The 13,576-nt window shown below is 33.9% G+C and overlaps 1 protein-coding gene across 4 annotated transcripts in view; it reads left to right on the top strand.

Moving 5' to 3' along the window:
• The window catches only part of Hecw (Hecw ubiquitin protein ligase), a 96,019-nt gene that overhangs the window by 57,546 nt on the left and 24,897 nt on the right, over positions 1–13,576 (top strand). For 3 of the 4 annotated variants that reach the window (XM_065365119.1, XM_065365121.1, XM_065365122.1), the window contains 6 exons: positions 4,063–4,344; positions 6,859–8,232; positions 8,320–8,458; positions 11,164–11,359; positions 11,441–11,626; positions 11,777–11,935. In XM_065365119.1, coding sequence (XP_065221191.1) covers positions 4,063–4,344; positions 6,859–8,232; positions 8,320–8,458; positions 11,164–11,359; positions 11,441–11,626; positions 11,777–11,935 — 2,336 coding nt within the window. The remainder of the gene's footprint in view (positions 1–4,062; positions 4,345–6,858; positions 8,233–8,319; positions 8,459–11,163; positions 11,360–11,440; positions 11,627–11,776; positions 11,936–13,576) is intronic. The other variant, XM_065365120.1, reaches the window with a different exon arrangement.

Here is a 13,576-nt window from a genome sequence, read left to right as displayed (position 1 = left end):
AGAGGGAATATTTTTGGGGAAAATCGTGTTTTTTCCCGCCAAAATATTGAAAAATGTCATTTTTGATACTGAGAGAATATTTCGAAAAGTGATGATATCTATTTTTTGGCTTTTGTTGTCAATTTCAAAAACTCGAAAAAATTTAATAAATTGTATGTACTTCATTTTTTGAAATTTGTAGTATGGCCAAAAAACTGGTACCACTGCATTGAAAAATATTCCCCCAGTTTCAGAAAAGATATCTTTCAACGCTTGGGCATAATTAGCATTTGAAGGGTTTAATTCCAAGTCGGCCTAAGTCCATTTTTATCATTTTTGAGTTAGCAGCGCCATCTGGTGGTACAGGTCGGTTAACACCTTTATCACCTTGTCCCAACACCTGGCGTTACTTTTTTCGCTCAGGAGCGCTGTTTTGCCGGCTCAAAAAAACAGCTGATTATTCCAAAGTGGCCTAAATCATACATTTTTTAAGAGTATTTGTATACAAGTGCGGTTGTGCCGGTTTTTTTTTCAAGTTTTTCAACGATTTTCGAGAGACAAAATTTGAAGGTGCTTCGAATGAAATTGTTTCAGAAATGTATTAAATTAATGATTCGTGAATTTTTTTTGAAAAAACGCGTTTTTCAGCTCTTTTTCGAAATTTTTAACATCAGATAATTCCAAATGGGCCTAAGTCCGCTTTTTCTGACTGTTTGACGCGCTCTGGAGCTGAAAATACACAAAATTAAAAAAATACCACTACGGTACTTTAAAGCAGAAAGATCAAGCTTCACAACCATATAATCACATCATTTATTATTGAAGCGGAAGGGCGAGAAAAACACTTATTTGTGTTTTTCTCGAAACGGAAAAAATGGACTTAGGCCGACTTGGAATTAAACCCTTCATTTGTTTAATTTTCGAGAAAAAATATTTTCAAAATTCGAAATCATCCAAAAAATTAGTGTTTGCTAATTTTCAACCGTTCAGTAGAACCTTAAAAGTTTTTTTTTAGACTTCTACGGTAGTGCTAATGCCATAGTTGAAGCAGAAGTACGAATACTATTTTTTGGAATTGGCCAAATTGGATCATTTTTCCCAAAATGGGTCGGGTAGGGAAAAAAACACGATTTTTTTCAAAAATGTTCATTACATGGTTGATCAAAAAAAAATCTCAAGTTATTTATTTTGCTCAAATGCTTAATTAATTTTGGATCAAAACTCGCCCTTCCCCCTCCCTTAAAAAATCAGTCTCTTTTGAAATCTGTAGCTAGACGAACCTTGCCACTTCAGAACAGGTACCCCCTTTTTCAAAAAAAAAATCATTTTCTGCTGTGATTCGAACTATTTCAGCTTGAAGAAGGAGGAATGGTCCAATTTTTCGAATGTAACTTATTTAGCTCCCTGTTATCAACACAGAGAATGGCAAAACATGACTTGTGTTGGTAGCTTGGTCTGGAGAGTATTTCTGTGATTGAGCTTTTTTTGGGGAGGGGATACAAGCTCTGCAATCATCAAAAAATACATCATTAGATAGAAATTTAGGTGTTGAAAAACTCTGTGAATTTTTGAAAATTTAATTTCAGCTTATTTCCTGCACCAAAGGCAAAGAGATGAAAATTTCATCAAATCGAGGTAAAAACCTGAAATTTTAGTGGACAGAATTATGCTTTGATTGAATGAGAATAATTCTGAAAAGGCTGGAATGAGCATAAAAATAGACTACGATGTAAAAATTTCAAACAATTTTCTTTGTTTGCTGGAAATTTGAATTTGACCCCTCCCCCCTCCCCTCCACATTACATTGAGATACTTAGAATTATAAACTTTGGCTTATATACAATTTTCGATCTCTATCGATTCAATCGGTGATGATTTTCAATAATTCTGAAGCCTTCAGCGGATTTTCAGGATTTTCAATTCCAAAAAAAAATTGTAGAAGTCGTCTGAGCGAAATTCATTATCTGCATACTCATTTAATAAGTCTCCTGCAACCTTCCATTGATTTTTGTCGGGTTTTATCCGTTCTAGTCCTTTATGAAGGTTGGAAAATTCTAAAATTCGGTGAAATTCTGAAATTATTGAAATCCATCTTTAATTGATTCGAGGAGTCAAATGAGTTTTTCCTGACTAATTACGTAATGCGATTTGAATTTTTTGAAATTCTCAAAAATCAAAAAATGAAAATAATATTAAAATTTTGGTTTTTGAAAAACAAACACCCTTAAACGAAGCATTCTTGAGTGCATTTTTATTAATCAGACTAGAATGTTTGTAAATTTCAGGACTGATTTATATCTAATTTTAATGAAATTTATCATCTTGTTATACTACAGGTTGTCTATAACGGTCATGAAAGTCATGAATTTTGCTCGAAACACATTTGAATTTTTTTTTTAAATCCAATAAAATGGGGGGAAAAATGAAAAAACGAAAATACTAAAAAAAAACTCCTCACAGTGGGGAGGGGGGGAGTATTTTCATGCGGTAAAAATGTGAAAAATAGGTCATGAAAGAATTATGATTTTTTTTTGGTTTGGAAGTTTTGTTAGACACCCTGTTCTATGTAGGATAATGTGTCGTATACAAGTTTCTTTGATGATTTTGCAACATGCGTAATAATTCTGATAATTTTAAATACGGATTCCAAATTTTCTTATTAAATTTTGAAATAAGTTTGAATTTTATCCTCTTTCTTTGGGGGTAGGTGCTCTAATCGTTTATGGTGACTCTGTATCAGGATCAGCTAAGTTAACTATATGAGAAATTGTCATAATGTGGTGTAGATGGATATCGGGATATCATAATATGTACATAATTATGATTACATTTATCTTATCTCGTAAAAAAAAAATACTATGAATGAGACGTCGCGTCGATAGCTTTTGGTTTTTCTATCCTTGATGAACGAATCACATAGTAATTACGAGTAACGATAATACGAGTAATACTCGTATCCTGTGAATTTCCCAAACTCGATTTTGAGAATGATTTCCGAAGGTTCGCGATATTAAATTATTTTCATCGAATTATTCCATTTTCAGCATAAAAATATGTACGTTGATAAATTTTTTTCTTTATCATTTGAAATATGTACTTACTCTCGTCATCAATTCATCATGGAACAATAACGTACCTATGACTCGATGTGCCCTTCGTACTTGTCACATCTTCTCAGATTCGGAGGAAATGTCGATTTTATCTATTATTTTATCAGCTTTTAATGTCGTTTCCCTGTGCTTTTTTTTATTAGTAATTTAATAGCTACTTTTAGTGGAATACTTGTAATGATGTCTATTGAGTAGCTATTCAGGTGATTCTTCGAGCTCTACTTCAATTTAACTCGTTCGTTTGTCTGTCGGTAATTTTTGATGATTTATTTTTTTCACTTTCATCGTTCATCATTCGATACTGATCTCATCTCGATATTTTTTCGTCGATTTAAATACTATTTCCATCGAACGAATTTTCAGCATAGTGGTGTCGCGCCGGTTTTCCCCAAAAAATTGTCGCAGTCATTTTTGTGGAACGTTGGCGTCGGTCAATGAATGAAATCGTTCTTCATTCATAATGTTTTACGAGTCGAGTGCAACGTATTCGCATTATTTTGACGAATAATCGCGTATAATTACGATTAATAGAGTATTCGAGTGAATAAATACCAGCGTACATGCTTCGGTAAGAAAAAAAATGTTTCTCATTTTAATTTTAAATTACCTCCGAACGAGAACTCGAGCAGGTAAATTTTTTCGTCGCAAAATTTCGCGATTTTAAGAATCGAGTCGAACCGAAGAATTACGAGCACATTATTCTACTTAGTTGCATGTGTAATGTGATCAATTTCGTTCAATTCTCCCTGCTTCCCTCATCGCACGTCAGTCAGTCGACGACTAATGAAACGATAGAATACCTGGGTAGTGAAACCGATTACCTGCGATAGTTTATGTGTACCTAATATGCACGTATACCACGTTAGTTGGTTGTTATTATTTTAGCATTACGCGAGTGAAATGTACGTTTACTCATATGTGGGTACTGCTAGTGCTAATATACCGGAATTGTGTTTGGTTTGTATTATTTCAGAAAGTCATAAACTGCTGTGTTTTCGTTATTACGACGGTATCAATTTGTTGTGTTTTGCTCAATCGGAACCGGTCGACTTCGAGTCTACGTATAAACTAGCCCAAAAAGAGCCGGACGATAAACACGCCGGATCTTCGAAAAAATCTCTAAAGGATTCGACCAGAAAGAAAGATCAGAAGAGCGACAAAACTGCTGGTAAACTGATGGGAAACAAGCAGAACGGGTACAGTTCGGAGAGCGAATCGGAAGATGAGTCTTCGTCGGCGAAATATCGTAAAAAAGGTACATTTTTTTTTTGGGTTTGAGTGGGCTTCATTATTATATGTACCTACTCTTGATTCTTTCCTCGGAGTGTATTTCTTTTTTTTTTACGCACTATGTATGTATGTGGCATGTGGGTGAAAAGAGTGAGTCATTATAGGTACTTTCATTCGATTTGGTGTTGCGAAGTGAAGTACTGAAAATCCCATGAATTAGATTACGAAGTGATGAAATTTCTATATGACAGTAGATAGAATTCGAAATTGTTCTCTGATTTTAAGACGAAAATCCTAATATTTTGCAGAAATTACAAAATGATCCTCTCTTCTTGCCAAAATTGTAAGAAACCTCGCGTCTTGTCGAAATATTGCAAAAAAAAGAAGTCGTGCTCTTTTTCGTTACAATTACAAAAAAAATTTGCTTTTTTGAAAAAATTTCAAAAAAGTGCCCTCTTTTTGCCAAAATTGCAAAAAAGTTCTGCTTTTTGTGGCAGTTGCAAAAATACTAACTCATTCTTACAAATTGAAAAAAGTCCTTTCTTCTTCTCAAAATTGCTGAAAAAATGTTGCTTTTTTTGTTGCAATATTGCAAAAAAGTGTTGCTTTTTGTCACGATCTTATTGCAAAAAAATTTTGTTTTTTTTTGTCGCTAATTGCCAAAAAATTTTGAATTGCAAAAAAATCCTCTCTTTTTGTGAAGATTGCCAAAAAATTTTTTCTTGTCAAAATATTACGAAAAGAAGTCGTGCTTTTTTGTGACGTTTACAAAAATTATTTACTTTTTTCCAAAATTGCAAAAAAAAAGCTCTCTCTTCTTACAAATTGAAAAAAAAGGTATTTTTTCTTCTCAAATTGCCAAAAAAATCTTTCTTTTTTGTTACAATATTCCAAAAAAGTCTTGCTTTTTTGTCACATTATTGACAAAAATTTTCTCTTCTTTGAAGAACTGCAAAAAATCCTTATATAATTTTTTTTTATCAAAATTGCAAAAAAAAATCCTGTTTTTTTTGTGAAGATTACCAAAATTTTTTTTCTTATCAAAATATTGCGAAAGAAAGTAGTGCTTTATTCATTTTGTCACAATTAAAAAATGAAAAAAGTCCTTTCTTCTTAAAATGGTCAAAAAATCTTGCTTTTCTGTCTCAAATATTCCAAAAAAAAGTTTACTTTTTTGTCACAATTTTGCAAAAAAGTTTTGTTTTTTGCCCAAATTGCCAAAAATTTACTCTTTTTGGAAGAATTGCCAAAAAATCCTCTTCTTTTCATGTGAAGATAGCCAAAATTTTGTTTTCTTGCAAAAAAGTTATTTTTTTTGTCCAAATTGTCAACAATTTTCTCTTCTTGGTCGCTTGGAAAAATTGCAATTTTTTAAAATCAAAATTGCAAAAAAATCGTTTTTTTTGTAAAGATTGCCAAAAATTTTTCTTCTCGTCAAAATATAGCAAAAAAAAGTCGTATTTGTCACAATCACAAAAAATTCTGCTTATTTGCTAAATTGTTGAATAGTTCTATGGTTTTCCTGCAAAAATTGCATAAAATGTGTTTTTTTGTCACAATTGTAAAAAAAAGTTTTGTTTTTTCAAAATTTCAAAAGTCTGCTTCTCTTGTCAGAATTGCTTTAAAAAAGTTCTAAAAATTTCCCTTTTTTTGGAAATTTCTAAAATCTTTATCCTCTTGCTAGAATTTTTTAAAAAATCATTTCTTGTCAAAATTGATTTAAAAAAGTCTTGTTTTTTTGCCATAATAATTGCAAAAAATTCTGCTTTTTTGCCAGAATTGAAGAAAAGTTCTGTTTTTTTATCTCAGTTGAAAAGAGTTTTTTTTTTGGTTTTCAAAGTTTCAAAAAATTTCTCTTCTACCAAAATTGTAAGGAAGTCCTGTCTAACAATTGTAAAAAAAATCCTATCTGGTCAAAATATTCAAAAATTCTTGTTTTTTTTCTCTCTAAAAAAGTATATAATGAAGAAATTTTAAACGATTTGTCTCGAATAAATTCACCCTTCTCTCTCTCACCAAAAATTGAAACGTTAAAAAAAATTCTGCTGAAATTGATTTTTTGATTTTTGTTGAATTTTCAAAAATTCAAATTTTGCCCCTTTTTAGAATTTTACCTAGCTGGTTTTTGAATTTTCCATTTTTCAAAAAATTCATAAAAATCTGAATGTGAACTGGCAGAAATTTCAAGATACAAAAATGGGAAATTGAAAACTTTGTACGAAAGACTGAGAAGTTCGATTTTCGATCTCCTTTGACCTAATTTTGATTTTTTTTTCACGAGAAATGGTCCGAATTTAAATTTTTTTAAATTCGCTGAAAACTGAAAATTTAAATTCCATCTCTGAAATTTGTCTTGATGGTGTATTTTTGGATGCTCTTTAATTTTCCTCTTTGTCTGATTTTCCAAACATGTTTCTCTGGCTTAGAATCCTTTTTAAAATACTCTTTATTCAGAAGTGTGGTGAATAGGAGAATATTTTTAATTTAATACGATTTCATTCATATCATATCTAATCCACGTATCGTTTTCTGTTTTCAGGTTGGAGACTGCTACGTAAAAAATCCTCGTTACCGAACGGTATTCCTCGCAACAACGTCGCCGCCTCGGACCACGAAAGCAATTCGGAAGGCTCGGATTCGGCTCGAACGCAGATCGAATTTCCCACGTGGAATTCGCACGAGTCGACGCAAAAGTTCTTGGATACGGCCGAAGACAAGAAATACTACCGTATTTGGATCGATCCATCGGATACGATAACCGAGAACAAGAATCGCGAACGAACCGACCGGACGGCCGGATTGATGACCTTACCTTCGGAGAAGCCTCCTCCTTTACCGCCTCGTTCTACATACCATATGAAACATCATCGGCCGCTCGAACGTACAAAAGCTCTAGAACACTGTACTAGTTCACCTCCTAAGGTATCCCGTCACTATAAACCTTTCTATCCTTTGGAAGTACCGGCCATACCTCCTAGGCCGAAAAAGCTCGTCAATCCGGAGGATGCGTTTCCGTTCGAAATCATCGACATCGACGAACAGATCGGCGGCGATTCGAGACTAATGAACGCGGCTCCGTTGGCTACGCCGGAGTCGGAACTTTTCGTCAGCGGAGATGCTTCGATGACGGCGGCTCTGTGTAATAATAGTAGCTCATCTCGAACCGGACTCGGATCCGGCCATGGCGCCAAATCTTCGTCGATAAACGCGTCAGCTAATCATTCTAGTCAAATCTGTGATATTAGACTAAACGCTAATACTCGACCACCGAACCCACCAAAGTACCCGAGCCATCAGACGGCGACGACAAACGGTCAAGAATTAGCCACCTCGTGTTTTCTAAACGTACCCGAATCGACGCTCACCTCGGTATCGCCGGTATCGCCCAACAGCGGCGGCAATAATTCCGGATCGACTCCTACCTCAGATTCGGGCGTAGCCTTCTCCGAAGTAGGATACCGAGACTATAGCAGTTCCAGCACCGAATCCGAATTCGAATCGACTAAGGCGTACAAAGATGGCGGCCAATCTTCGGCAGCCGGCTCGTTCAAGGGGCATAAGCTACTGTCGAGACAAATCAGCCATCCGCCGGATAACTGCATGTCGCAGTTTTTGCACAGAGGCGATCTGCAGTGTCCACCTACACCGACTCATCACGCTAGACGTTTCAAAAACGATGGCAGCACCAATGCTCGTAATGGTACCTCCGGTTCTCAGCCTGGTACGTCGTCAACTGGCAATTCGCAAGCTGCCCTCGGTCCACCGCCGGCGGTCAGCTCTTCGGAATCGGATAGCGATGCTCAGACATCTTCGCAGTCGTTAAGAAGGAGGACGATGAGACTGCCGTCTATTTCCGAAAATACCCGAATGCAAAGAGTCGACCTGTTACCGGATGGGGATCGATTGCCTCCGGGTAAGTGGACTCGTTGGTTGGCGAAATTATTATTGTTTCGGATGAGACTGTTTTCATTTTAATTAATAATTATTTCTTGTTTGTCAGATTGGGAGGCTCGTATTGATAGTCATGGCAGAATATTCTACATAGATCACGCCAATCGTACCACCACCTGGCAGAGACCTAGTAAAAATCGATCGCAGTCTGTTACCAATGATCATCAAAGAATGCAACTCGACAGAAGGTAGGTGTCCGATGTGTATCGTTGGATGCTCGCTGCGTCGCCGTCGCCGCAACCGCCGCCGCGCCATCGCCGGACATTACGTCAATTGGCCGCCGGCCATGTATCATTTATTTTTGTTCTGAATGTGTGTACGCGTGTGGAAAACCCCAGTCTGTAGTATTTGTGCCAAATTTCGAGTAGACGAAGGAGGTATTCGCGAGGGAACTCCGCTAATTGTGTCATTTCTCATTTGTCTGGTTCGACAGAATTAAGCTGGATGGACTGACGAGAGAATTTTTTGAACTGGAATTATTTTGAATCCACAAGAGCAATTGAAATTCTATTTTTTGTTTCAATTTTTGTTTGGAAATTAACAGATTGGTCAAATATTTATTTTTGAACTAGCACTACTATGTAGCTTTTATGCAAAAAATTCCAAAAAAAGTCTCGGATTTTCTCAAAAATTATCCGAAATTCTTGTTTTTTGCCAAAAATTGCCAAAAATTCTCGCTTTTGCTTTTTAGAAAAATGACGAAAAATTGTCGTTTTTTGCAGAAAATTTCAAGAAATCCACTCTTTTTTCAAAATTATTCAATTTTCTCGCTTTTTTAATCAAAATTGCGAAAAAATATCATATTTTTATGCCTATAAATGCCCTGAATATAAAATTCGCTGTTTTGCAAAATTGCTAAAAAATTTTGCTTTTTTTTTCCAAAATATTGCTAAAATTGTCAAAGTCTCGACTTTTGCTAAAAATTGTCAAAAATTTCCGTTCTTTCAAAAATGACAAAAATTTTTACTTATTAGCAAATAAGCTAAAAATTGTCGGTTTTTTGGGAGTAAAATCCAAAAAGTTGAATTATTTTAAAAATTGTCTAAAAGTGTAGATTTTTTTGGCAGAAATTACGAAAAAGTTGAACTTTTTTGATCCCTAATCAACTAACAAAAAGTCCTCCTGATTTTTGCTAAAATTTTCAAAGTCAGATTCTTGACAAAAAATCCGGCTTTCTACGTAGAAAGATTGCTGAAAAGTCTTCACTTTTTTTTAAAAAATTCCTCATAAGTTTCGCCTTTTTGTCAAAAATTGATGAAAATGATAAAACTTTTTTGCCAATAATTCCCAAAAAGTCGTATTTTCACTAAATTTGTCAAATACTTGCTTTTTTTTCAAAAATTGTCAAAAATTCTCGCTATTTTACAAACACAGAAAAATTTTTGTTCTTTAGCAAAATTGCCAAAATTTGTCGTTTTTGGCAAAAAATTCTAAAAAATAGCATTTTTTTCAAAAATTGTTCATAAATCTTGGTTTTTTGCCCAAAATTGACGAAATGTCTTATTTTTGCAAAAAAAGCTAAAAATGGTTTCTTTTGCAAAAAATTCCAAAAATTATCATTTTTTTACTGAAGTTGTTTAAAAGTCTCACTTTTCAACAGAAATTGCCCAAAAAGTCGTGCTTTTTGTTTAAAATTATCAAAAATTATCGCCGTCTCAAAAACTGACAAAATTTTTTTGTTGCTTAGTAAATTAACTGAAATTTGTCGTTTTTTTGTCAAAAATTCTCATCATTTCAAAAACTGACTAGAATTTTGTATTTTAGTAAAGTAGCTAAAATTAGTCGTTTTTTGTGAAAAATTCTAAAAAATAGCATTTTTTTCAAAAATTGTTCAAAACTCTAGCTTTTTTGCCCAAAATTGACAGAATTTTTTGTTTTTTGCAAAATTTGCTAAAAATTGTTTCTTTTGCATAAAATTCCAAAAATCATCATATTTTTATCATTTTTTACAAAACTTGTTCAAGAGTCTCAAATTTTTGGCAGAAATTGCCAAACATTCATGCTTTTTGCTAAATTCGTCAAAAGACTTGCTTTTTGCTAATCATTGTCCTAAATTCTCGCCATTTCAACAATTTACAAAAATTTTGGTTTTTTAGCAAAGAAGCTAACATTTGTGGTTTTTTTGCAAAAAAATTCCAAAAAATCGTATTTTTTTCTAAAATTGTCCAAATTTTGCTTTTTTGCTCAAAATCGACAGAATTTTTTGTCTTTTGCTAGAAAGCTAAAAATTGTTGTTTTCCGAAAAAACTTCAAAAAAAAAGTATATTTCTGCAGAAGTTTTCCAAAAGTCTCACTTTTTGTTAAAATTTGAGTTTTTTGCCAAAAATTTAAAAAATTCTCATTTCGGTCTTTGCTGTCGAAAACTGTCATAAAGTATTGCTTTTCTTACCAAAAAAATTGCAAAATAATATAACTTTTTAAAATTGAAATATTTTACTGACGTTTTTTCACTTTTTGGAGATTTTTAGAAATAGGAAGACGTTTATTTGTGTGTATATCTTCATCGAGAAGAAGTCTAGTTGTTCAAGTAAAGCTGAAAAAAAAAAAATTGCTTCGTCCGATAGATTCCTATACGTCATGCAAACTACGTATATTTCGAAGGTAGCGTGGTGTACTTTTAATACGACATTTCCCTCGCGATAAGCATAATATTATGTGGAATTTCCGTCCGCATGCCTCGAATAACTTACTCATAATTTATACGTTCGTATACGAGTAGTTTGGGACCTCGTGTATCAGCGATTCGTATAGGTAGTCGGCGGCTGCGGCTTCTGCTTCGCTCGGGTATAGATGGACGACTACGACGACGACGGACTACACCGGAAATACTACGTATATATGAGTCGATTAGGCAGTGCTGATTAATGATATTTTATTGTTTTCGTTATCGCAGATACCAAAGTATTCGTCGTACGATTACCGGTCGTTCGGAGCAAGAAGACGGAGCATTGGTGCCTTCGTCGACGTCGTCTTCGTCGACCACTGTAACCACGGTACGTCGAACGCAAGCTGATATAGATCATCATTCGAACCCCGGTATGGATTTCTTAGCCAGACCGGATTTTCAGGCGGTCTTACGATCCAATCAAGTACGTATAAAGGCAGGATTTGTCTCTGTGAGGAATGTCGTGTGTGTGGATTTTTTTTCTCATACGCTTGTGTGTTGACAGGACGCTTATCAGTTTTATACGCGAAACCAAACGCTAAAGCATATGGTTTCTAGAATACGTAAAGATCTATCTTTATATAACCAATACAAGAATAACGTCGATTTGATCAAATTCCTCAACTATTTCGCCGATAAAAGTAGAAAGTTACCAAGAGGATGGGAATCGAAAATGGACGCTAGCGGAAAGGTAATTCAACGTACTACGTCGTAGTATCTGTAATCATTCAGGAGTCGATTTACTAAAAAAAAAATTGAAAAAAGACATCCTGTTAACTAACTGTCTCTATGTACATTTTTATGTATTTTAATATTCGCCGTATTGTATTTAACGTGTTAGCAATTCTTCATCGATCACGTGACTAAATCTACTACGTATATCGATCCTCGTATACCGGTAACGCATCCTTGTGTTTATCCGCTGCTGGTGTGGTGTGTTAAACAGCATAATCGACGAGAAAGGAGTCGTAGTACCGGTGAACGACCTCCTTTTATGTGTGTAAGTGTCGCAATCGGATAACGAACGACTGAATCGATCAATCGATCGTTGCACGTTGCGTTGCTTTTGATTGTAGTCGCTTAATTAGAAGCAAATTTCCTCCCTCTTTCGTACACTTACGATTTTGATTTTTGTTGCACGATTCGATGCGATTGTTGATTTAGCTTTGGATGTATTTTTTTAGATGATGGATTTAGTTTATTGTTGATGTTGTTGTTGTTGTTGTATATGATAATGATACGCTTACTGTACACCGAATGAGTTATTTCACCGGTCGAATTTTTCACTTCGGAGAAGAAGGGTTGGAAGGGTTGAAATCAGTGCGTAGAATACTTATCAAAATTTAAAATTATGCCATCCTCAGACTGATTAGATTTCATGCTAAAAATCCCACATTTTATCAAAATTGCCATATACCTTCACTTCTTGCTAAAAATTGTAGCTTTTTCACAAAAAAATTCCAAAACGTCTCAATTTTTTTGTAAAAGTTACCCAAAGTCTCGCCTTTTAACCAAAAAATTAGGAAAAAAGACTCACTTTTTGGTCGAAGATTCCGAAAAAAAATTGTCAGTCTTGTTTTTTTCCTAAAATTATTAAAAATTCTCACTTTCTGGTAAAATTGCTAAAAATTGTGTTTTTTTTTGCAAAAAATTCCAAAAAGTTTCACTTTTTTTCAAAAATTGTTTAAAAGTCTCTATTTTTTTCAAAAATCTCCAAAAAGCTCTTCGTTTTGTTAAAATTGTCGGAATTTTTGCTTTTTGCCAGAAATCGTGAACATTTTTACTTTGTTGCTGAATTACCCAAAACTCTCGCTTTTTTGCCCAAAAATTTCAAAATATGTAATTCTACTTTTTGAAATGAAAAACTAAAACATTTCAATTTGTTAAGTATGTTCTTTTTTATTTTTTTCGGCGATTTTTTTGCATTGAAATACTTTGCTGGCATTTTATCACTTTTTTGGTGACATTTTGCTCACTTTTACAAGATTTTTTAGTTGTTTACTTACGTTTCTTTTGCAAAAATCAAGTACGAGCCCATGCGGAAACGATTTTTTGCTTTTTAGCAAACAATTTTTGATTAAAACTTCTCAAATTTATGTAGTAATTGTGAAGCAAAATAAGTGTGATTTTACAACTAAAATTCACCCATTACTAAAATCTTTTTTTTCAATTTTTTTTATTGCATTTTGGAAATTTTTCTTCTTTTAGCGATTTTTTTTTCAAATGAAGAGTGATATTCCAAAACTCGCTTTGTCCATTTTTATCAAAGTTGGGTTTGCAGTGGTACTTGGTAGATGAAGTATTAACTCACATTCCTACATCATCAACCTACCAAAATGAGGTGTTAAACTCACCTAAATAGCCAATTTACTAAAAATTAAAAAAAAAAAATAATTTTCCAAACCGCGCTTTGTCCATTTTTATTGAAATTTTTTTCAGCAGTATTTAGTGGATGAAATGTATACCTACACTCCTACATCATAAGTCCACCCAAATAAAGTGCTAAACTCGCCTAAAAAGCCAATTTACCCGTTTAAAGGGAAACTGTTTTTCCTCTCTCCTGAAAAGTTGTGAAAATGGACAAAGCGAGTTTTGGAATATCACTCTTCAAATGTTTCTAAAAATTATTTTGGATTTTTAA

Source organism: Planococcus citri, chromosome 5 (assembly GCF_950023065.1).
Source record: "Planococcus citri chromosome 5, ihPlaCitr1.1, whole genome shotgun sequence".
NCBI lineage: Eukaryota > Metazoa > Arthropoda > Insecta > Hemiptera > Pseudococcidae > Planococcus > Planococcus citri.
This window is presented reverse-complemented; position numbering and strand designations above follow the sequence as displayed.